Source organism: Crocodylus siamensis, chromosome 4, assembly GCF_052110815.1.
Source record: "Crocodylus siamensis isolate JL-2025a chromosome 4, ASM5211081v1, whole genome shotgun sequence".
Taxonomy (NCBI): domain Eukaryota; kingdom Metazoa; phylum Chordata; order Crocodylia; family Crocodylidae; genus Crocodylus; species Crocodylus siamensis.
The window spans coordinates 152,716,802-152,742,218 of NC_143398.1; the positions used below are offsets into that span (position 1 = coordinate 152,716,802).

At 46.4% G+C, this 25,417-nt stretch overlaps 1 protein-coding gene across 19 annotated transcripts in view; it reads right to left on the minus strand.

The window, feature by feature from the left end:
- Positions 1-25,417, minus strand: part of MAPT (microtubule associated protein tau) — a 129,476-nt gene that overhangs the window by 7,150 nt on the left and 96,909 nt on the right. For 10 of the 19 annotated variants that reach the window (XM_090044209.1, XM_090044208.1, XM_090044205.1 and 7 more), the window contains 8 exons: positions 22,759-22,811; positions 20,047-20,244; positions 18,272-18,404; positions 16,467-16,520; positions 14,930-15,195; positions 7,652-7,744; positions 3,761-3,842; positions 3,184-3,296 (listed from right to left, as the gene is read on the minus strand). In XM_090044209.1, the coding sequence (XP_089900335.1) occupies positions 3,184-3,296; positions 3,761-3,842; positions 7,652-7,744; positions 14,930-15,195; positions 16,467-16,520; positions 18,272-18,404; positions 20,047-20,244; positions 22,759-22,811 (992 nt within the window). Of the gene's footprint in view, positions 1-61; positions 207-3,183; positions 3,297-3,760; positions 3,843-4,229; positions 4,269-7,651; positions 7,745-14,929; positions 15,196-16,466; positions 16,521-18,271; positions 18,405-20,046; positions 20,245-22,758; positions 22,812-25,417 lie in introns of those variants that run through there. The other 9 variants (XM_090044212.1, XM_090044218.1, XM_090044217.1 and 6 more) reach the window with 6 other exon arrangements.

The window sequence follows — 25,417 nt, forward strand, 5'->3', positions numbered from 1 at the left end:
GACACCCTTTGCTCCTGTGAAGCACGAGCTCCAAGGTGGAAGTTGACAGGGAGCTACTTACTGGGATTTTTCTCCTCCTCCTCCTCTGGGACCTGGCTCTCCTCAGGCATGGAGGGCTCAGGGGCCAGGGACTGAAGCACGGCACAGTCTGGACTGTGCGTCACACCACTGCGGGCTCCGCTCTCGTCTTCATTCCCCTCCTTTCTCTACAGGTGAAGAAATCAGCAGGGCGCAAAATGCATCACATCAGCAACAGGATCTGACTGGATTGACCTCAGCCCAAACCCAAATGGAGGTGGGAGGGAGGGGAGAGGAACAAAATGCCCCAGTGGGAAAACCCAGTGGGCCCACAGCAGGAAGAGAGAGAGAGAGAGAGAGAGAGAAAGAGAGAGAGAGAAAGAGAGAGAGAGAAAGAGAGAGGGGGACAGTGCAGAGAGCCTTTGCAGTGAGGAGGAGGAAGAATGGCTTTCCCTTTGGGCATGAGAAAGGAGATACCAGAAGGCAAGATCTGAAGCAGGTCCCAAGTGCAGAAGGGTGACAGCCACCCCACCTGCATTCGAGCAATGCCAGCTCTGGTTCACAACAGGGCTGTACCACTCTGGAACACACCTGCCAGCCAGCATCCTCGCTAATGGAGTGCCAGCCACATGGTGTGCTGGCTCAGTGCTGGCTGCCTGGCAGGGCGGTGTTCAGCCAATGCCGGCCGTGATGATGCGGTTTGGCCACAAGGCCATTCTGCAAAGCACAAAGCAGGTCTGAGAGGTAAGACAGACAGGATGTGCAGTGGCAAGCAAGTAGAAATCTGCAATCTCTTTCACTGGGAGAGATTTTTGCATACCTGGCAGCCTTGTAGAGAGCCCAGGGAAGACAGTATTACCCTGACAGGAGTGCCTGTGCTGTGTGGATATGTGGCCAGAGGATGCTCCCAGAAAAACCAGCAGCCTCTGAGGCCACATGCGTGAAGCAGCAGGCTCCAAGCTGCTCTGCCTGTAGGCTACAGTGGGCAGTTTGCAAGGCCACATCAAACTCGCCCACACAGAGCTGCCCTGCTCAGAGACATGCAGGAAGACTGCAGGCTGCCCAAGCACCCCTATGGGGACAAAGAGGGAGTGCCACTTGCTGGGATTTGTGCTGACAGATAGTGGCTCCATGCACATGGGTGAGAACAGTGGTGGGACACATGGGAGACTGCTACAGGGTGCATCTGGCCTGGACAGAGCACATGTGAACCTAAGTGACCAAAAGTAAAAAATTCCAGCATCAGGGAGACACGACTGGACCAACTCCCATGACTGAAGTTCCCTCCTGGGCATGCGAGTGACAGCCACATAGAAGGCAGGGAGCCACACTCTTAGAGTCTGTATGCAACTTTTGAGCAGAGAGCTTCCACGCCCCTCTCTAAAAGCCAAGGTCTTCAAGCCAGACATGGCACAAAGATGAAGAAAGAGCAGAGAAGGGAGCTCAGCAGAGGGAGCAGCAGTGGCACAGGGCAAGCTTATGACCATGGCTGCGAGGGATGGGGGAGGAAGCCAGAAACCCCTCTGTCAGAGAGGCTGGGGAGCTCATTGGAAGATGCCAAGAAAGATGCTGGAAAAAATGTTCATGATGTTTAGAAAGTGCTGAACCAAGTGCTGAAGAACAGGACTTGAAGCAGAACCAACCTCTCCTTGAAGCAATGCTGAACCACCAGGGACACCAATAACCTTCCCTTGGATCACTTTAGTGCAACAATCCAACCATCTGTGCCACTGTCCCAAGCACCCCCCAGGCCAGCAGGATTCGCTGCTGTGCTTTCTTCAGTCTCAGCGGGCGAGTGGGTGCACGGCACTGATGGGGTCATAGCACCGTGACTCAATAGGATGGCTTCAAATAGCGTTTAGTTTTTATATAATACAGAATCAGTGGCATCTCAAATTAAAGTCTCTTCTTCAGGACCCTGATTTAATGAGGAACATTCTTTATTCCTTCAAGACCTGCAGTCACTATTTAAGCATGGCTCCAGATACTTTTAAAATGCTGCTCGCTGTCACGGGCAGTCTGCCCAGCTTGACAGTCAATCAGACTAACTATATCTGTATTTGATCTGCAGCCTCAAGGTAGTGTAGGTACACACAGGCTGCACCCTTCATGGGACACTGAGAAAGCCACTCTGCACCCTGCTCTGCTGGACCACTGAATGGCAGGTAAAGCAGATGCTGAGATGGTCCAAATGCACTGTCAGTCAAGGGAACTGCTATAAAAGAAAGGATCTGATGTCTGCCATTCCAACATGCTCTGTGGCACAGTTCTGGAAATGTTAGGCCCAGAGACAACACAGCCCTTCTGCACAACTGCCTGAGCAACCTAACTAAAGGCCACAGAACTGCTGGCCTGCTTAAAGATAAGCTTGGACGTAGAGCGCTCCGTTTAACAAGAATTCAGTCATTAATCATGCCCACCCCCGCCTGCTGAATGGCCAAACTCGCCACCCAAAGTGAAACGTTTCTCCATGCTGAGGTTGCTTTCTGCAAGTATAGCACTAAGTTACCCCACACACGCGCACACACACACACACCGGGCTGTCGGATATCTTGCAGCTCTATGGCTCAGCTGTTTTGCCTGGCGGCAGGAAGAGACCTTGTCTCTGAAATGCTGGCTCACCTGCAAAGCTGTCCTTCTAGAGAAACACCCAAATGCACATGGCTCGGTTTGTAACTATGGCTCCACAGAGTGTGTGTGTAAGGGGTGGCTCCTTACTGCACATGCTGTAGTGCTTTTGGATAATTTTAACACGTGTAGAAGACCACCTCAGTCAGAAGGTCTGCATCCATCTTAAGCAACGTGCTTCTGTGACCTGAAGTCCAACTGACTTGGGCAGAGGGCTGAGGCCACGGGGCTGAGCAGGAGTCCTACTTTTTGAGGATGACATCCTTTAAACCCTGATCTCTAATGGGCAGCAGCAGCAGTGCTCAGCTTGGACAGTGGCCTGTTTTAGCAGCTGCACACACTTGTTTGTGATGCTGTGAATGGAGCGAGGGCAAGGCAACCAGCAGAACCTCACCTTCAGAGAAGAGGAGGTCTTGGTGCAACAGGGGCTGGATGTGCAGAGCTGCTACAGCAATGGCTGGCCCCAGACTTGAGGGGGCACGGAGCACAGGGCCCTGCAAGGACTGGGAAAACTCTCGGTTCTGGGCAACATCCTACCTTTTTATTGCCCCCTCCAGGAACATGGGTGATGTTGTCTAATGACCCAATTTTCGAATGCACCTTGTCTTTGAAGTCCAGTTTCTCAGACTTCACCTCCACCTGGCCACCACCTGGAAGAGAAAGCAAAAATGTGAATGGCTGCCAGCAGGTGGCAGCTAGTGGTCTATGCCTGCATTCATGGCCTCTGTGGGCCTCACATGCGTAACATGGCATGACTGCCTGAAGTGTGCTGCATGTTGTGCACCGGGGGTGCAACCTTGGGAGAAGGCTGGGAGCCCATGATCCAACTGACAACTGCATGCACTGAATCACTGGTAGCACGTGCAAAGTCCATGCTGTCCTGGGTAAGTGGCCACGTAATCCTCTTCTGCAACTTCTCATGATGGCAGCCCTTAAAGGAGTTACATCAACGTCAGCATTGCTGCACCCAGGGCTGTAAACACGCAGAACAGCCAACTTTACCTCCCCTCCTTCCCCACAACACGTGCAACCTAAACAACTGACATGATGTGACAAGCTCTTTTGGGAAAGCCCCTGGAATATCCCCTGGGCACTAAGAAGTCAGGAGCAATACCTGGTTTATGATGAATGTTGCCCAAGGAACCACATTTGGATGTCACGTGGCTCAGGTCTACTGGCTTGTAAACAATTTGCACCTGGTCATATAAAAAAGGAAAAGGACATGCAATTTTTAGCACCACCAATGATTTTTTAACAAAAGGGGAGAGGGGGTAAAAAACACCGGAGCCTGATCTGTATTTGAGACAAAGCAGTTTAGACTCCCAGCTTATTAATACACCAGCAATTACAGAAGAAGCTGCCACCAGAAACTGTGAAATCGTTAAAGCCCATGTGCAGTAACCTGTCTAAAATGTCGGCATGCATAAGATCACCTCTCCTGGGAGGGGGAAAGGAGAGGCAGTTTAATAAAGTGCTTCAGTGAAAAGAAAAAAAGTGGAATGCTGATTAATCAAGTTTCACATTATAAAAATCATTCCAAAGAGAAAGACTAGACAGAAATGTAAAAATAATAAAATAAATACCTTTGCTGATGTAAAACTTAAACTCTATGTCCTCAAAAACTGAAAGAATAGAAATGGTCAATGGGCACAGCATTTTTTTTAAAATGACTGTAATATGCATTTCTGAAAATGCAGAAATGGAATTAAAGGGCTTGTTTGTTTTAAAATAATACAAATAATAAATACAGTGCAGGAAAATATATTTAAGTGATTGCTCTAATGCAGGACATTAAAACAGTAGCATGTATTATTATTTAAAGTGACTTTTTAAAAAATGTTACATGTCTGAATGCAGCATCTAACCATTTCATTTAAACCACCAAGTTCTAAGATTTCTCATCACATGACACTGAGCATCTGGAGTTTTTTGGATATGTCGTATCAGCCTTTGGAAACATGTGAACTGGTTATGCAAGACCGTTGCAATTACACACAAAATGGACAGTTAGGCTGAAGCTTGCTTAGCAGTTAAATTGCGAGCTAAATGCCACAGTTGAAAACATGGAACAAGCTGGTAACAGGTTAGACTTGAGATGATCTGAGACAGAGGAATCTGAGCACGCACACACACACACACACCAGCCACATTAGGAGCAGAATACAGGAGGGAAAGGCGCCATCTCCGAGTTGCTTTAAACCAGGTTACTTTTTGGCAACACGACTGTGTAACACCAGCACAAGGAAGGCTTGGCTGGCAGCTAGTTATTCTGGACCTGAAAGTTACTGGACCATCAGATCTTATGAGCCCAGTCCTTACTCACCATGAAAACTGTGCCTCCAAAAACAAAATACATCCAAAAACTAAATACCAAAGTCCCTCCATTCTGGGAGGGTAAGAGGCTGGCCTGCTATCTGCATGAAGTCACTCTGTCTGGAAACAGGCCTGGGGGCTCCAAAGCTGCAGGTGCTGGCTTGACAGTTCAAGCACCAGGCAGGTGCTTGTTGCACAGGCAGGATGCATTTCAGCTTCGGATGCTGTGGACTGAACACGCTTCCCCTAGTCTTTCACTCAACCATCTCCAGAAGAGCACAGCTCACATTGCTGCCATTTCCAGTTCCCACCTGGAAAGTCTCTCTTTTCTGTCAAAAAACGGTGCTCAAGATTCATTCTGAGCCAGGTCTGAAAGCAGTGCACACATGGCTTGTTGGCAGGCATCAGCCTTATGGTGAAACATTTAACCTGAAACTTATATTTTTAGATGCCGGAAGACTGACATCCTCACCCACTGAATATCTGAGCTCTGGTTAATTAAAGCTAGCATGTCACAACCCCTGGCAGCTCAAAACACAGTCAGAGCGAGACACATCTGAGTACGCAGTTCTTGCATGCAAAGACCAAAGGGCACATCTCACATGCAAGGGAGAGAGAAAATGGAAGAGAAGAACATCCTGGGATTTGGCTTCACGGGGGAGAACACTGGGAATGAGCATGCAGACAGGAAAAATCGCTCTTTTAACCCACATACAGATTTACAGCTGAACTTTGTCCAACAAGGCAAGGAACAGGAGACTCAAGGCACAGGAGACACTGTTGTACCCAGAGCTCCCCTGTGCCTCCCAGGAACACACCATTGCTTTCAGCTGGAACCAAAAACCACGTGATAAAAGCTTGACTCAGACATTTGTGAGCTATAAGGAGTGATTTCAGAGCAAGACTTGGCATCCTCTGTGCTGGCCACCTTCAAAGCAATGTGCAAACAGCACTTCTCTGCCTTTCTCTTGGCACCTTCTACAGACCTTAAGTGGCAGAGGGGAGGACAATGGACACATGGAGAGATGTGCCAGAGCCATGGGCGACTGGTTCCTCCCAAGTCTGGGGGTGCGCTAGATCACTGACGGGGGGGGGCGGGGGTTGTCTCCCTGCAGCCGATCAGTCTGGGGGGGCAGGGGGTCCCCCTGCGGCCGATCATTGAGTGCAGAACCACCAGCACTTTTGCCGGCACTTCCAGTTTCGCGGATGGTGCTTCCAAGGGGCGCGCAGCCTCTCTCAGGGGGTGCATGTGCATCCCCTACACGCCACCAATGGCCAGAGCCCAGCTTCAGGGGCAGGACTCCTTTCCTTGATGCCTCTTGCTGGGGAAGCAGTATTAGAGGGTCATGCTGCACTGCTTGCCCTGTCAGCTTAAAGGAAAAAAGTATGTTGCTGTAGCAACAGCTCATTTTCCACTCACTGGCTGTGTTCTCATGGGTGAGGAGCAGGAATTCACTTGCCTGCATTAGACTTAATCAGAAGCCAGGGAACAGGGTGCATGGGACAAGTGCTGGCCTCTGACAAAACACATGGTGGCAGCACCGTGGATCTGGGGTAAAAGCCAGCCAAAGATCACACTGGGCCCCAGGACTGAGAATGTGCAGCCCCCATCCCCCTTCCAAAGCAGGCAGGAGACTAATTTCAGGGAGTGCTTTAACCTCTGATGGGCCAGCTCTTTTGGCCACTGAAGACATAAACAAATGGCAACCTATTTAACCATCCAGTGGCAAGCCCAGTTGTGTTTCGAAGGCTTGAGTGACTGACCCTTCAGAATGCCGGAGGGAAATGTACTTCCCTTTTTGTTTTACATTTGTTTGAAAAGACTGAGGGCCTTCTGCTGAGTGCAGGACAGCTCCCAGATGCTGGTCACACAGGGCAGGGAGGGCCCACCTCTCTAGGGACATGCTGGTGACCATTTCTGTGACATCTGCACTTGGGTCTGTCATCTTCTCTCCAAGAGCTAAATTCTGCTTTCAGAAACACTGATGTAAGCTCCCTGATTTTAGGAGAAATACTTCTGATTTCTGGTGGTGTAACTGAGAGATGAATTTGGCTACTTCAGATTAAAAAGGGAGGCAGAAACATTGCCTGGACCTGTAGAGAGTAGTAAACTTCTACATCCAAATCTGTGAGTCCAGCAATGCTTTGTGACCAATTCCTGTAAGCACCTGCCTAAAGCATGCTGGAGGGATATTCCATGAAGGGACCATGCAACCCATGGATTATACCTGCTTCAGTGTGTATCAAAATCTGGTTGGCGACTGGCCCTTCATGTCTGATGCAATTTCAGTGGGAAATAAAAACAGAGCTTCTATTTGCCTGCATGTCAGAAAATATCCATCTACAGTCCTAGTCAGCATGTGGCAAGCATTAATAGTCCCTTAAAACCTGTTAGTGTTATTCTGCACTGCAGGCAATAAAGCACCTGTACTTCCAGACACCCAGAAACCTTTGGATTAACTGGGCTGTTCTCTTCCACTCGTTCTAGAAGGGTTTTAGTTAGCTCTGCCTAGGCAACAGCAGGTACAGGACTTGTTAGACTTTATCTAACTGGGTCTTCCATGTTAATGAGTTAATTCATCGCACGTCCCCAATCGCTATCTGAGCACGCGGTCACTAGAGATAGCATTGGCGGGTTAGTGCAGAGTCATGCCAATTCTATTACAGTGCATCAAGGTGTGAAGGTACTCACACTGCCGCCTCCTGGGACGTGTTTGATATTATCCTTTGAGCCACACCTGGCTTGAACGCTGCCAAGGTCCAGCTTCTTATTAACAATCTGCACCTTCGATAGCCAGAAAAGAACATGAGTAACAGCATCACTGTCCCCAGACCAATGACACGTTAACTGACTCAAAAAGGAAGCTCCCAATGATCACGTGCTGGTTCAATGCTGCATTCTCTCTGCTCAAGGAAGCTGAAGGCAGATTCTCCAGTGACTGGCAAAGGTGAGCAGCCCAGAGATTGCACTCAATGGGAATCATCTGTCTCCAGCACAGGCGGCCCTATTCTACAAGGTAAGAGAACATACAAAAAACAGCTCTCTGCACCGCCTTTGCCACACACAGAGGGGAACATGCTGAGCAGGAGGGTATGGGTGTGGTGAGGTGAGAATCTGCATGAAGATGGTAGGAACCACCTCTGATGTGGTAGGCAATGAGACAGGCAAATCCTCAGAGACAAATGCTGCCCAGCCACAGAGTGGCATGAATCTGCACAAGGCAGCTTCCCACCCATCCTTAGGGGCACTGCAGCCCTGCCTTTGAATGCTGCACGAGCACTGAATGACGGCAAACCGCAGGAAACATTTGGGAAGAGCACAAAGCCCGAAGAAGCAGTATGTTCAGAGCTTGCAGGTACTGCAATTCCTGGTATATTACATGTTCTCCCCCAAAAAGAAATAGAGGTGGGAAGTTAAAGCATGATTTACACATTAAAAAGTATGCAACAAAAAAAAGGATATTGAAATCACAGCAATAGAGGTGACCAAAATTCAATCAAATTTACATTAAGAACTTTCCTCCACAATTTGATATGTTTTTGGTGGTGTGATGTATATGCTGGAAAACTGCAGTACGTGCAGGCAGGCAGTCAAGTTCGGCAGCACTTCAGGTGTGCACAAGACCCCACCAGATGCCCAAAAGGGAGAACATCATGAAACAGAGACCGAAGCCTGCCCACTTCATAGAGTTTTAAATCACGGATGAGTATGGGCCCATAACAGCTGAAGCTGAAGAAGGGATTTGTCATCTCTGCTGTAATTCATGCCTAGAGGCATATAACATACCTACCCAGGCAAATTCAAGCTACAACCTGCAGGGAAACTCTCGAAGTCTGCCCTGTCCCCACAAAGGGAGACCTGGCTACGCACAGATGTAATGTCATTATTTCAATATGTCATGTGATTTATTTACTTAAATGGTCTATACTGATACAGTTTCTAGTATGGACCTAGTGATGCCAGCATAAACATGCCTCACATCACCATGATACAGTCTTCTTCCTGCCCGGCACTGGACTTAAATGAACTAATGATCCTTCTGGCTTTAAAACTCTGTGGGCATAAACAAACATCTTTACATCAAGACAACTGGACCCCCTGCCCAGGTGCAACTTAAACTACACCACTCAAGCTGCATGTAGACAAGACATAAGTTTATTTCACAAGGAAAGAGTTACTTGTAGCAGCAGCATCAATAACTCTGACTAGAAATGAGAACCATTGTACTGGCACCACACTCTAGGAAATGACCACATTATATCAAGCCAAACATGAGGTCCTTGATGTTGCAAAGATAAATGCAGGTGGGTCTGACACTTCAGAAAGCATCTGGGCTGTTGCAGGCTTAATGATTAGCAGCAACAGGCTACATTTGAGGGCCCTTCCTGGCTACACTTGTTTTAAAAGGTTAATGAATGGGATAGAAAAATTGAGGACTGATGAAACCGCTTGTGTGGTACTTTCTTTTTCTTTTTTTGAGCCCTGAGACAATTCATTCTGAAAACCCAGGAACAAATTCAGCAGAGGTGGATTTTTAAACACCAAGGCATTTTCATCAGTGACTCTTCAGCACTACAGATTCCTAAATAACACAGAGGACACGTCACCTCCAACACAGTGTGTTCAAAGAGGCCCCTGTCTCCAGCACCTTTATTTCCCTTTCTTTCCTATCATTTGCTGCCTGCCTTTCCAAAGCAAACCAGGCCATCCTCAGTACCATTCTACTGAATTTAGGGGATGCAGAAAAATACCTTGAACATTCAGCAAACAGTTGATACCTTAGGCCATTTCTAGCTCTCTCCGTCCTGCGCTTCATCTGCTAGATCATGCTGCTGTGCACAACAAAACTCCAGCTTTTTTTGTCTGCTCCTGTGTTCCTTGTAGGCTGCAGCACTTCAAATTCAGAGCTCTTATGTGCCATACAGATACATGGCCATCCCCTACACAAACCCCTGCCAGAGCACTTGAAAATCTTTGCAATGGCAAGCAGCAGTGGTGCTCTCCAGCAAGGGGCCATGAAAGGGTTTTGCTTGATCCTCCAGCATCCACAGTGCTCCAGAGGAAAGGGAGCCGATTTCAAAGGGGAAATAAGTAATGAAAACAGACACAATGGCAAGTGGATGTTTCACTTTAAAACCACTGAACTACTGCAATTTCAAAGACAGCAGGTGTTTTGGCAGTGCGCTGAAAAGTAGCTTTTTGATGCAAAGCCTTCAAGAAAAGCTTATCCAGATGTTACCATGACCTGAGACCACTATTCGGGAAGAGGCCCGGAGCACATCACATACCTTCCTTCAACTAAAAGTTTGATAAGACTGCTTCAAGGTTTGTGAAAAGTGCTGAGGGTTGACAGCAGTCAACTGATGTAAAAGGTTGAGGAACCACCAGTTTATCCAGTCTGAAGAATCATACAGAAATCTAGGAGGGCATATCAGCTCTGCTCAGGTGCATCTGCCAAGGGTGACTGATGTCAGCAGCATCTTCATTGCAACCCAGCACCAACTCCAAAAGCCACGTAATAAAGTGCAGTGAAAAGTAAAATGTGTATCTAGTTGGTAAGGTGCTAGTAGAATATTCATTTTTTATTTAAATGGAAAAGTCAAATCAAGTGGCATATATGCAACCTATATAAATTCCAGTGTGATATATTTACTGAGCCGCTCAGTTGCATTAACAGGCACTCAAAATGGCTTTCTTCCAGTCCTGGCAACAACTCACCATGGGGCAGGCAAGGAACAACGTTCAGAAGTGGGAGGAGCAGGAGAGGCTGGGATCACATGCCCCTGCCTTTGGGTTGTAGGTGCGTGTGGAAGGGGAGGTGATATGTGTGTATGCGTCTGTGGAACGGGTTTGCCTGGGCACTAGATCCTGGGAGCCATAAGGGGGTGGGAGGGAGGCATGTGCAGCAGAGCATGCCTGGGTGGTGCAGTCCACGCTGCCCCCGTGGTTCTCCACAAGAGGCTGAGCCCCCTCACCCCAGGCAGCCTGCACTGTGCTCCCACCGCACCAGTGCCTGGCTGGGCACTGCTGTGCAGGCCCTACCCCCAGCAGCAGCTCCTCCTCCTGCTCCTGCCATGCTGTGCTGCTCCTGGAAGGTGCATGGAGTTCTAGTTCCAGCTGGAAGGCAGCTGGGAGCTGAAGCTGAAGCCCTGCACACTGGGGTAGGAGCTGCCTGGCTGAAACTGCTCACCTGGAGCAGCGCAGCACGGCATGGTGTGGTGCAGCAGGAACAAGATCAGAAGCAGGAGCCGCTGCTGGAGGCAACGAATGCAGAGAGCAGCACCCAGCTGCAGCCACGCCAGGAACAGCCCAGCCAGAAGCTGCAGGCTGGCCAGGGCCTGGACCGGCGAGAGCCAGGAGAAGCCTGAAGCAGGCTGCCCCGGCATGAGTGGGCAGGGAGCACTGGGGGTGCAGCTGTGGGTCGGATCCAGTCCGTGGGCTGTGTTTTGCCTACCCCTGGTCTACCTGGTCTCTTCCATGTGCTTCCAGCCCTCAGAGAGTTTCTGGAGCCCCATGCTCTTCAGAGAGGGTGACCAGTCTCTTTTCTGCGACCTGCCTTGCAGGCAATGGGAAGAATGATGCATGTGGGGGAAGGCTACTGCCTGATTGCTTGTCATTCACTCCTTTTTCTATTTCTTGAAGGTCTCGGGGATCAACACTTGCTTTCTTTGTTCATGTTTAAAAGAACCATTTTAGTTTCGCTGGCAGCCCAATTCCAATGCAGCACTCCCCTCCACTGCAAAACATACATACCCACCTGCACACACACATACAGAACATCCCTGCGGAGTTCTCCCTTTTAAGCGGTTACAACAGAGTCCAAAATAGGGGACATGTGCAACCAGGGGGCTCTTTGGTTTGGAAAATTATTGTTATTTCCATAAATTAACTCTCCTGATAGACATTTACCAGCCTATGCCCACAAAAATTTCCTTCTGAAACTGCTCCCTTCAAGCCAGCATCCCATTCTGATCCCAAAATGTCTGAAGTTGTGATGCTATGTCAGATGCAAGTCCAGAGTCTGCCCTCAGGTGCCCCAAGGGTGGCTGACTGCCAGGGCAAACTTCTGAGAGTAGAATTGGACCAAGTTGCCTGAAGTCTCAGAGGTAGTTTGAAGGGGTGGAGGGAAGGGTCAGAGTGACAGTGAAAAAGGACATCGAGAAAAGGGTCTGGACATAGCTCCTAAGGGCTTCTGTTTGCACAATGTCTTTCCTCACTGCGCTCCTGGGAACTGCAAAATCCAACATAAGTGAGCAGAAGCTTTCAGACCAGTTTGTGATCTTGTATTCACAAGTTCTAGCATCCTGTCCTTAAGGAAAGCACAGCAGATCCTGAAGACATTAGGAGTCTGTTCTCATGACTTTTAAGTGGAAGGGAATTCACTTCAGACTGGATTTTGAGCCGGTGTCCCTGGCCAGCCCAGACAGAAGGTAGTCAGCTAACACCAGAGATGCATTGCATCATCAACAGGCACCTTTTTAAACACATCTAAGGGGCTTTTGCACCCAAGTCACTTCCAGCTTTCTTTGAAACTTGGGTTCCTAAACCACTGAAATGCTTCTGAAAACACCACCCAGAAGGTATCCAGAACTACTCTAAAGTTGGCATTTCACATGGAGTTTGACACCCAATTCCTTAACTCCTTCAGCTTCCTTGAAAATCCCAGCCTTATCTCTTAAGTCCATTGCTTCCATCCAGACATCTGGTCAGCCTGACTGGAAGGAAAGTTAACAGGTAGCAGCATCTAGACACCCCAGATGAGTCGCTTGTCTTTTCAGACTTGACAAATCCCTAAAAAACTGTTTGGCTGTAACACAGGATACTAATCCACAGAGAAAACAACAGTAACTTTATTTGTAATATAGTGTCCTTTGTCCCAAAGCCATGGACTGAACACAGAAGCTTTAGGACAGGGCTCAGCAGGAGTCCTGCAGGATGGATCTGGCCTGTAAGGTAACTGGATTCAGCTCATGGTGACAAGAGCATCAGTGGCAGATAGCTCACCCTGATGCATCCCTTTTCTCTACCCCTGTGCAGCCCTCCTTGTTCTCCCTCCCCCTCCAACCCCTCAACAGGAGGCACTGCTTACTGCTGCTACTGAATTCAGCCCTCCCCAACAGTAGCATATGAGCGGGCAACTGGGGCAACCTGGCACTCAGTGAAGTGGAGCACTAGAATGGAGGGGGAGGGTACAAGGCTCTGGCCATGGAAGACACTGCTGCAAGGGGAGTGTGGGTGCAGTCAGAGGGTTAATTCCCCCAGCACCCTCTCCTGGGCATATACATTGGTGGCAAGTGCTACACAGCCACTTACACCTCTCTCTGCAGCAGCAGCAGCTATTCCTCACTGTCCCAAGACACAAGCATGCCTCTGCTCCCCACTGCCACTGGGGATGGGAGTTAGTGACATGTGGCAGAGACAGTAATGGGGGCACAGGTGCTGCAGAAGATGGCAATATGGAGGGAAGCAGTGGCCCACAATGGTGGACAGGTTGTAAGGGATGGCCCATCACTCTAAAAGGTTGCTGGTCCTTGCTTTAGAGGGACGCTATCATCACCAGTGTGCAAGCTGCACACTGGCACTGACTGAAGCCGCCAAAATCCCTACTCCTTGCTAAAGCGCCAGGGAACCTCTAAGTGGTCAAAGGCCTAGTTCTGTCTCCCTAGAGATGACCATCCATCAGCATCCCACAGGCTTAGTGCGGCAGAAGGAAGAAGGCCAATGCTGTTTTGTGGTACCTGGGTTTTCCTTGACAGTTCAGAGGCTGAAGAGCCTAAAACCAGATTCTCTTGAAAAATCTGAGGAGACCATGGGTTGAGATTAGAGAGCTGAAGGCAAGAAGAGAGGAAATAATATTTTTCCCTTAGATACAAATAAGTGGAGACACTGGCTGATAACAGACAGCAGACTCTTGCTTCGACTGTCCAGGGTCTTACACTTGTACTACAAGGAGCAGATCAGCTACTCTAAAAGAAAATTTGAGATCAGTCAGAGCTTACTGAGCTCAACCCCCAACTTGCTCTTCATGGAGATGAAGGCCTACCTTAACTAATCCATCAAGCTATGTGTGAAAAAGATGAGAGGTAGCCAAAACAGGAACAATTCCTCTAAGCGTTGCCCTCTGGTCTCCGAGCAGGTGATGTGTGTCAGACACATCAAACCCAATGATTTTCTTATCTTGTTCAATTGGCAAGGATTCTAGGAGCCAGGAGATTATAAAGGAGCCTGCAGTTCTGGGGAAATCATTATATAGGACAGCTACAATCTAACTGTCTTAAAAGCGTTTTCCAAAAATATTACACCTCACACCCCACATCATACAAGCTAGATGAAGCATGATATCTACCCTAGGGATGATGCAGCTAAGGCAGAGTTGAAGTGAGAGCCCCACAGTCACCCAGTAAGTCAGCAGCAATTAACCTGATCACAGCCCCACCTTCTCAATTGTCAGCAACTGTGTCACCAATCCCCACTACCCCAATGACAATACAAGAGGGATGCATCACTCCCACCACCCTGTGAGAGCCATTCCTGTCCCCAGGCAAAAGGCATAGGAAAGAGGGAACAACATACCATCTTTTGGCATGTGGCATAGCAACTATCATTTATAGGACAATAAATTGCATGGCTGGAGACAACCAACTCCCCTGAGAAGGGACATCATGAGCACTGAGCACTTCTATAATTAGGCTTTCTACTTCTGCAAGACTAGCCTCTTCTCTGGACCAGACATGCTCTGCAGACTCAGCCAGGCAGGAAATTTCAGCAAAAGCACACAGCCCCCTTTAACGAGGTTCCAAACCAGAAGCTGGCTGGATGAGAGGTGAGCACCTGTCATCCCTGAGGCAGCAAGCTACAGTGCTTAGTGCTTAAACAGTGCAGCAAGCTACACTAAACACAAAGGGACAACTCCTCACTCCACAACAGAACTCCATGAGACACCCTGTGGAAAGCAGACTCAGGATTTACCTTTCCACCTCCTGGCTGGTGCTTCAGGTTTTCAGTAGAACCAATCTTGGACTTGATATTTTTCAGATCAGGCATGGGGACAGCAGACGGCTGCATGCGGCTCTTGGCAGAAGAAGGGGACTTTGGAGGAGTGCGGACCACTGCCACCTTCTTGGGCTCCCTGGCAGGAGGAGTTGGCAGGGAAGGTGTGCGGGAACGGCTGCCTGGGGTTCCCGGTGAGCCAGGGCTGCTGTAACCACTTCTGTCTCCAGACTTTGGCTGTTCACCTGGAGTTTGCAGGCACACATGTAATAGCACAGTCTGGTATGCATTTCTTTCCCAACTACTGCCAATATTTACTGAATTGTTCCACCTGCTCCACGAGTGACCACCTGCTGTTTAACAAAACTGCCAGCGGAGTTGGCATCCACACCAAGGAGCAGCTGCTCCCACTTCCTGGCCAGGGAATGAATGATAGTGACTGTTTCTTACCAGGATACCATTTGGGGCAGAGCATAATTTAACAACAGGAAGGCCATACAGAATTTGATGACCAGTCGAGTCAAAGCAGGAAGGATTCTGCATAAAGGAGATCTGGGACAGAGGTCAGGAGACCCCCTGACAAGAGGGGAAGGTGCAAGTTTGTATGGACATCACAAAGATGCACTGTCCCCTAGGGATTTCATGGCATGCAGCTTTGCTAAGGCACTTTTTCACCAGTATCTCTCAAAGGGCTTTGCAAAGGACAGCAGCACCATTATCCCCAAACTGAGTCCAGGGAGGTGAAGCAGCTTCTCCAAGGTCATCCAACAGACCACTGGCTGAGATCAGAGCAGAACCCAGGTCTCTGAGTCCCATCCCAGTGCTCTAACCACTACAACATATAGTCTCCTAATAGCTGTATGGGTGAGGTAAGCCAGTACCATTAGTACAAATAACCAGGGATGGGCAGAGGTCTGGAGCAGGACTAACTGGCCCAGAACAAAGAGCAGTGAATAGTTGTTCACCTGAACATCCTTAGAGCTGGGTGCGGGGAGTTAACCATGCTTAAAACTAAAAGGCCTTGGGCAAAAATCATCCCTGGTTTTACCCATCGCTGTAATGAAACCCAGGAATCCTGACTGCTTAGTTCACCTCTTGAGCTCCCACCAGACACTACTGTCCCTGTCTGACTCAGCCATGCATTTTGGGATTGGGGGCAGGGCGGGCAGGCAGCAAAAAGCTGGTTACTTGCAACTCTCTCAGGAATTGTATTTCCATAGGACTATGAAATTAATTTCAGTGAATAGTAAATTATAAACAAAAGACAGCTACAGCTGTTTTCTTCTATTAAAGATTTGAAAAAAATTAAAACGAAGTCAATTATCACACAGATCACAGAGCATCTTAAAATTGTTTCATTACACAAAAGGGAAAGGCAGAAGACAGGGTAGAGTAGCACTTTAAAAAGTTTGAATGAATCAGCCAATAAGGTGTCACCCTGCCCTACTTTTTAACTTCAGACCAACACAGCTAATTGCCTCTCTCCAGAATTAGGGGTAAAAACCTTAGATGTTACCTTTATCAGATTTTGCTGCCGTGGAAGGGGGCTTTTTCTGCTCCTTCTTTCCAGCTGTAAGAAAGATAAGAGACCTATGAGAAAAATCAATTAAGCTTCAAAACTTTAGCAAAGCCTTTATCTGCATTCAGATAAATGCAAAACATGCACTCAGCAGGATGCTCCATTTTAATTGGAATTTATAGTGTCCTATGCTATTGGGAGGGTCCTCTTAAAGTAATGATTTGATTCCCCACTGCTGTTAGGAGAATTTATCCTCCTTGGAAATGATTTAAGAAGATACTTCCAATCCTAAACACTGCTACTGTCCAGAAGTGAATGGCTGGACCTTTTTTAAACATCAAAAAAGAGCTGGGTGGATTAAAAGAAATGAAGCAGCCTAGGTTGTCCAACCTGGAGCAAAAGGCATCTAATGCATTATAAATCTCAGAGGATGAAGGGGTGCAGCTGCCATCCTAAACCTAGATGATTACACAAAAGCAACAGATAGCCAAGATAGCTACACAGCGTGCAGACAGATGTTGCAATTAAAAACTTTCAAATGCCTTTGAAAAGTTTCAGAGGGCCAGCCATGCACATGCACAAGCTCTTTGGAAGGATCCAGAAGTGGCCAAAACACTCCAAAATAATACCTCCCAAACTGAAGTCCTTTTTAAAGGTGTTTCATTTTTGGTTACTTAGAACAGCAACAGCACCAGCTCCAATCCCCCCTACATTTCTCCTCTGATGGGGAGAGAGTGAAGTTCAGGGGATTTGGGAGTTCTCCTGCTGTGCCCCCTACACCCCTACCATACACCTTTCCTCTCCAGCTGTCCACTCTGCCCTTCCCTTCAAGATCCCATTCGTATGAGGGATGGAGGAAGAGGGAGATGAGAGCAGCCTGCTCTGGCATCCCCTGGCTACTGCTGGAGAAGGACGCATCACTCAAAAATATTCCAGCCAGAGAACAGCACAGGGGACGTAAGATTGTCCCCCCAGCTACATTTCACCCGGAAACATTTCAATTGTTCTGTCTGTCCACACTCTTAGACACTATCCTTCAGTATATGACACAGTGCCATGCAATCAGTATTATTATCCACATCTTGTGAACAAGTTGTAGGCTTACTCCAAAATACGCAGACTCCAGAAGACCAAATCCTATCTGTAAACTGTGCTCTAACAGGAGAAGCCTCTATGTTTAGAGATCACTTGGCACTGCACAAGACTCCAATAGCTAAGGCACTACATGACACAAGTAGGCAAAGTACTGCATTTATTTCCTGCCTCACCATCCTCCTTACTGCTCTGTGTCACACCACGCAAGGCACATTCTCTCATGACAACATTCCAGATGCTGAGGACATTTCACCATAATGAGGAGATTCATTCTGAATAATTCACTTGGAATCCACTGCCAAAAAAGCCCATCACTTTCCCAATCTGAATCTAGTGGCATGAAGTTTTGCATTGCTGGATGCTACAGTAGCCTCAAACAGATCATCTTCCCCAGATAAAAGGGGAATCGCCTCTTAATTACAGGCACTACCTGTACCCTCGGAGCCATGAATCAAAATCACAACACAGCTAAATTCTCTGCACATCTCAGCTCCACACGTGCTCAGACACATGGCATTTACAGCACTGCTCAGAGAGAACCTTGCTCCTGGTGCAGAGGATACAATGCAGATTCCAGACAAGCTGATTTATGAAATATTATGTTCCAAAATAAATACGCAGTCTAGGGATCAGAGTCCAGCCTCTTGGAAACACTGCTGGAAACCCAACAGGAGATTCTGCTGTATGCAGCTTGCATTCCTTCCTACCAGTGGTGGGAGGCGTCTTGGGGGCTGTGGGAGTCTTTGCTGGGATCCTGCTAGCGTTGGCGGGGCTTCTTTGAGCCTGTGCCACTGAAGACTTTGGGGTGGGCATCTTCATTCCACTTTTCATCTCCAGGCCCTGGTGACAGAATCAGGGAAGAACATTTACTGTACAGTTCACAGCTGCCAGGGGAAAACAAACCAACCACCAAGTGAAGCGAAACTGTCCAGATTTTTAGTCTTTTCCCCTGCCTCCGAGGTCATAGAACAGGAAATCTGTCTTCAGCTCCTGCCCCATCATTATCCTAAACCATAGCATTAGGTTAGGGTTAGGGCAGAAGAATCAGCATCTTTCATAAAGACGTCCAACATACAGCCATGGGTCACGACCATTTAGCAGGCATCCTCTATGACACTGCCTAGGCTGCGCCATCCCAGTACCTGAAAATCCCACAGCTAGTCCTGTCAATCTAGACAGGGAAACCCATCTGCCATGCCACTCCCCCAGGCAGGTTCTTCATCTTATGAGTTACCCAATACCATGAACTGCTTTTCTATCCTACCTACTGAACAAGTCATGCCTGGTCAAAAATAAATTCGTCGTCTTCTTCAGTTCCCCAAACTCTTGCACTGTCAAAGCAAAATAGCTCATTCGTTGATCTGCCCTTTACAAGTACAAGAACTTGTATGGAGGGGTGGGGGAGGAGAGAAAAAACAATTCATCTGCACTGAATTGGACATGTAAGTTTAATTCAGTTGGATCACAGATGCTTCTAAGTGAAATAACTATGTATGTTGTTATACAGAAAATATCATGTGGAGAGCTATGCATTTAGAAAGTAATTTCTCTATTTCTTGCACCTGCTCCAACTGTAAAACTTTCACTTAAAAAACATAAGCCAGGATTGGAGCAATCTGTGCCTGTGTAACAGAAAATCAGACCCGGTCAGCTTAAGTTCTTTATCATGGCAGAAGTGTATCCTGGTGTTTAAACAACCTCCATCCCTTTTTTCCCCACCAGACATGCTACTTCTAACAAGAGCTTGTTAACAGAAGCAGAAGGTGTGCGCAGCGTGATGTTTCTTGAATAATTTTGTCACCTGGAACAACCGATTCCAGTAGATTTCATGCTCAGCCTTGTAAGTGAACGGTGGGTTTAACAACGCATGCATCAAGTTTAACACAAACTGCGGCAATGTGAACAAGGAGGGGTACAGGAGGGTGTATACATGCCTTGCTGAGGCACAAAATAAAATCCCCCTGCACAAGAGGGAGAAGTTTTTTAAAAACCAGCCTTTCTTCCAATGCAGACGAAAGGAGACTGTGCACAGACGAGAGACCCACCTGCTCTGAAAACACTAAAAATACAAAATTCCCCTCAGGAGTACTCCGAAGCCCCCCCTGCTACCAAGGACAGAAGAGGATTCCTGGCAATATTGTTACTTTTTTTAATTACTTTTTGAAAAACACCTATTGTAAAGACATGGGTTTTACATTTTTGGCCATCTATCTGTAAAAAAAGTTGGAACAGTTATTTAGCCATTCCTGACTAGTCATTTACAGTCTTGGTTAGAGGGATTTTCTGTCCCACCCACCACTTCTTTTATTAATGTGAAGTAAGCAAGAGATTGCACAGGCTTCTAGCTAGCACCACACTGTGGAGAGAGATGCTGAGCTAATTAAATACTGCCAGACCTGGTAGGGAGAAAGACTCCATCAGGAATCAGCAATTCAGTTAGTTTTAAATGCTGCGTTGCTTCCCTTATCACCCATTTTCTTACCTTGGGCTTTGTTTCTTTCATTCCTGTACTGGTAAGTCGGGATGTGACAGAAGAGACTTGTTTAGGACTGGACGCTGGTACTGAAGACTCAGCAGGGCTGGAGGGTATTTTCAAAGGGATTGTACTAACAGAGGAGGGTCGTTTGGGGGTAATGGAGGGTCTATCTTTCAGGGTGCTGGCAGAGGAAGGTGTGGATGTCTTAAAACATGTAAACAAAATAAAATTAAGACAAAAATCAGCATGAGGAAAAAAAAATGACTGAGGGGACAATGGTTAAAATTAAAGAAGGGCAAGGAGCTCGAAGGTGCAATGCCTCACGTGGAAAGGAGTCTGTTAGGTCCACACTGCAGTCAGACTGCAGCTCACGCAGATGTGCCAGAGCCAGATTTAAACTAGCCAGGCTGGTTATTAATAACAGTATAATAATCTGCTCCCAGCTCTGTGCTGCCAAGGCAACATCTCCCTTGATACTTAACCTCTTGTCCAGGGAACAGTAGATGTCCAAACTCATCCTCAGTCCTTCAACATCAGGCATGCCCTGGACACAAAAGCAGCTGTCTTGACAGACATCAGACAGCCTAGTGCTGGATTGTCGGGGAGTGCAGTACACACAGTTGGGACCAAATTTTCTAACATGCCTGCAGCTCCCACTGCGAGCCAAGATGGTACAAAACTATAGCTCTCCTAATAGCAATTAGAATTCAGAAAGCACAGAGGAATTTGGAGCAGGCAGCTCTCCTGGTGCACATGCTTCCCCAGGTGTAACAGTCCTACCTGCTAAGCACACAGTCCTCTAGTAGTTTAATCTAGTTCAGAGCAAGCACCAAGCAGCATTTTTTGCAGGACAAATACCCTTCCAATTAGCTGCTACTTGAAGTTTTGGTTTTAAAAGTTCTTGCCATTAAGTGGGATATCCTTCCCAAGATTCACAGAGCTGGAAGTCAGAAAAGAGCATCGAACTGTCTACCCTGGCTTCCTGATATCACGGGCCACAGAATTTCCCCAGTTCCCTTTGTAGTGCACACACAGCTCACTCCCTCACTCCTTTTTGGCTTAAACATGGCTCCCAGAAAGGTATCCAGTCTTTATTTGAAGAAAAGAGCTGCAGCAGCCACCACTTCCCTTGCTATCTTGCTCCCAGGTTTAGTCACCCTGCTAAAAATGCCTTATTTCCCATTTGTATTTATCAGGTTTCAGCTACCAGCTGCTGCTGTTGCTGCCTTTTCTCCACCTATGTGAAGAGCCTTTTAGGACCAATAATTCTCTTCTCCCCATGAAGGTACTTAGACACTGCAATCAAATCACCTCTCAATCTGTTGAACAGATCAAGCTCTTTAAGCCTCATACTATGAGACATTTGTTTCTCCAGCCATCAAAGCACCTTGTGGCCTTCTTCCACATCTTCCTACCCAACTTTTCAACATCCTTTTCAATACATGGATGCAAGAATGTTATATGATTTTCCAAGAAAAATCAGCCGTACCCAATACTGCATCTAGAGCTACAATCACTTCCTTACTCCTACTCGGTACTCCTTGGATGCCTAAATCCAGGATTACAAAAGCTTTCTGGAGGGATGACCTGCTATGAGCCCTACATCTTTTTCAGTCATTTCTTTTCAGAATATTCATGTCCCCATTCTGTTCATCTGACCCGCGTCCCTTGCACCGACATGTATGCGTTTTCCATATGGCTACATGAACACATCTTTTTTTTTTATTCTTAAATGGCCCCAGCTCACCATATGCCTGCACTCTTTAGGTGTGAGAGCCTGTCCTCATTATTTCCTGTTTCACCAAGTTTTACATCTTCAGAAAATGTTATAAATAGTGATTTTATATTTACTTCCAGATCACTGAACCAAAAGTTGATCAGTCAAGCCTGGTACTAGGTCCCTGGGAACCCTTACTAGAAACACCCCCTTGTCATGATGTTTCCCTCTAAGCACTACTTTGAGAACTGTAATTTGACAGACCCCAACACATTTGACATAGACTTTTGTTCACCCTGTGCAGCGCTACCTTTGAATCAGAATTGAACGTTAGGCTTTACAAAAGCCTAATTATTGTACACGCAGATTAGTTTTATCAACCCAACTTGCAGCCTCTTCAAAAGAATGAAGTTAGATTTGACAAAACCCACTTTCCATGTAGACTGTCCTATTCCTTAAATTCTTTATTAATTAAATCCTGTAACCGTTTTTCCATTATTTGTCTAGAATTGTTGCGAAGCAAACCAACCTACAGGAAGGCAGCTCAACTTACTTTTAAATATCAGCTTAATATCAGCACTTTCAGAAAGTCTTTCGGAATTTAAAGAGTATTAGACTTGGTATAATTTAATCACACCATGCTGGCAGATACAGACAGTTGTTTTTATATTGTCACTAAGAACATGCCCTGCTTCAATCTTTTAATCAGAAGCCTGGAGTTCAACCCTCAGAGAACCATTACTCTAAATGCTCAGGGTTCTTCTCTGAGCAAGAGAAGCAGCTGAATGCTAAAAGCCACTGACTTCATAGTTTAAAAGGGCTGCACCTTTAACTGTAAGTGAGGGGGAGATGAAAACAAAAGCATGAAGGAAATGAAAACTGGAAAATAAATGGCAAGGTTTCATAACAAGCTTATGTCAACAACTGCTGGATAGAGAGAGTCAAGAACATACAGGAGGTTAGTGGTTTTACATTGTTATTTCATATATTTGTCAGCTTACCTTAGGTTTTTTCTGTTCAGCAGTCCCATCTTTGTCTTTACCATCAACACGAGCTGATGAAATGCAAATAAAAAACACAAATTTCAAGTTCTTGGCGATCTTAAATAGATTCCAAATAGATAATGCCTGTGTTATATTCACATGCATTAAGGTACGTTTTTGCTCTCAGTTAAGTTAAATTGTCATCTATCAACAAAAATATGGTTCTTGCAAAGTGGCTTCCACTCTTTGGGTATTCTTGCCATGTTATAGATTAGTCTCAATACAGGAGCTGATGCATTAGAGTATCTATTGGAGCACTGGAAGCATGCAGCAGGTTTTGTCCCAGGCCATTCTTGCCTAGAAGGTATTTATCTAGTTTAGAAAAAAAAGCTCCCTTCTCAGCCAAAAAGTCTGCTCCCTCTGCTCTCAAAAACAAAAGCAGGTAATATTTTTAGCACTAGGCACGAAGACTACAAATTATGAATTTCAGACCTAACTAGGGATTGTAACGAAGACCTTAAATAACTGAACTGCCTACTCTTATTTCAAAATCATGGTTCACTGTTACTTTGAAAAGCAATTTTATTCAAATTGGTTTTCATTTTTCATCTCTATTCTGTCTTGCTCACATCTCTCATTTCTGATGGTTCCATTTAGGACCTGCAAGATCCCTCGAGACCTTTTCTAGCCCAAACAAAAGCCATTTAAACATGATTCATGCAGAATCAGAAAGACTGTGCAGGACACCCCATTATTTTACTGTATTAGTCCACAAACTATAATAAGCACAACAGAACCAGAAATAAAGAGTTTAGAACCAGACTGTAAAATCTGTAGTCAGTTATAGTGCGAATTACCAAGCCTGTTTTTTCCAGTCAGTAACAAAGCTCCTCCCCAATCTGAAAGGAAAAACAGCTGACTTTTGCACTCCGCCATCCCACCTTTGGGAATTTGTTCTAACATATCAGTAAACATCAAAGAAATCAATAAGGACATTCACCAGCATAGATCTAACAATCACCCTGAACCTTCACACTATTCACTGTCCTAAAGTCACTCTATGTCCTTTGCTTACCCAATATAGTGGAAGTGCCTTGCGCAATGGTGCTAGAGAGCAGAGATAAGAACAAAGATTTTCTGTCTGAAGCGAGAAATGCTTAAATCAGACAAAGTTCTTTGGCTAAATCTGATATCTTTTAGACCAACTATACCCCTGCTACTAAATAAGACACTGGTGACAAAGTACATCACATCTAAAATACCATCCACTCCAGTTTAGAGACAAATGCGGTGCCTTTCTACCCATTACCTCATAGGTACTAGTGGTAATATCCACACCTGTCAGAAGCTTTTTATGTTTGTTACATAATTGCAAGTGAATTATCTGTGAAGGGCTTTGACTCTAATGGAAAAAGCTGCATTGAGAACAGCTTCTGACCTTCACTACCTACCCCATATGGTAACAGGGAGCAGTGGTTTAGCTTATTGTAGCAACCCAGCGCTTCATGCAGTTTTCTTCATGTAGTGAAAAAGACTACGAGCTGAATTTTCAGAAAGACTGCCCAGGCTAGACCTGCCAAGACAGCATTTAGGAATTGCAAGTAGTATAAGAAGGCTACCAGCATTTAAATGTGATTTTCAGCAGGAAGTGCTCAGGAGCAAGAGGCTCTTGGTAAGCATACACAAAAGAGCAGCAGACCCATGGTCTGGACTGGCCCCAGAAGGATTTAGGTTTCCCTTTCCAAAATACACACACACACTCAGACATGACACACAAAGTAACAGTCAAGTGGGTAAACAGATTTTCATATGTACCTCAATGTAACTGTTGATTAAGACAAAGCATAACATTGACCGTTGGTCAGAATCTCCCACGGTCTCATTATGATTGTGGGTCTCCAGTAAAAGGAGGGCTAGTTCTAATATGGAAAAAAAATGCCTGATGCTAGGAAAGGCATTTGGGCTCTATGGGGTTAAATTTAGATTCCTGCCCCTGATATTCATGGCTGAGATTACTGCATGAACTCTGACATCTAGAAGTTAAAATGATCAAGCTGCACTACTAACATATCAGCATTTGAAGAGTCAGTGCTTCTCAGTACATATGGCTTTGGACACACCAAAGCGAGCTATAGCGCACCTTGGCACTGTAACACTCAAAACTCAAGGCATCTTCTTAAAATTTTTCTAGTGATGCAAGTAAAACTAAGTTTGGAAACCAAGGGCACCTGCTATACTCCTTCTCCCTTCCCACCTTTGAAAAAGCTGATATGAAGGACTGGCTGGGAGGTCCGGGCATTGGTAAAACAGACCCGAGACTGCATATGCTTTATTTGCGACAGTTATAATGCAACAACCCCTTCTGTACTGACATTACCCAAGCAAGGCTACTACCCAAGCAAGTCTCAGTTAAACCATCTTCTCTCACATGAATATGTCGAGTGTCATCTCAGTGCCTGCCCAGCAGCTTGGATAAAATCCAAAGATATTGAAATCAAAAGGGAGAATAAGCATGATGAGGGGAGGGGGTGTCAGCATCCATGCAAGAGAACGTGCAACAGAAGCATGAGTGAGCAGCAGACGCACCCAAGCATCAGAGGCCAGGACTAAACTAAGGGGGATAAGCAGCCACTCTCTCTTGGTTTGTTCATAATGAACATCCTCGGAGGTTTTTCAA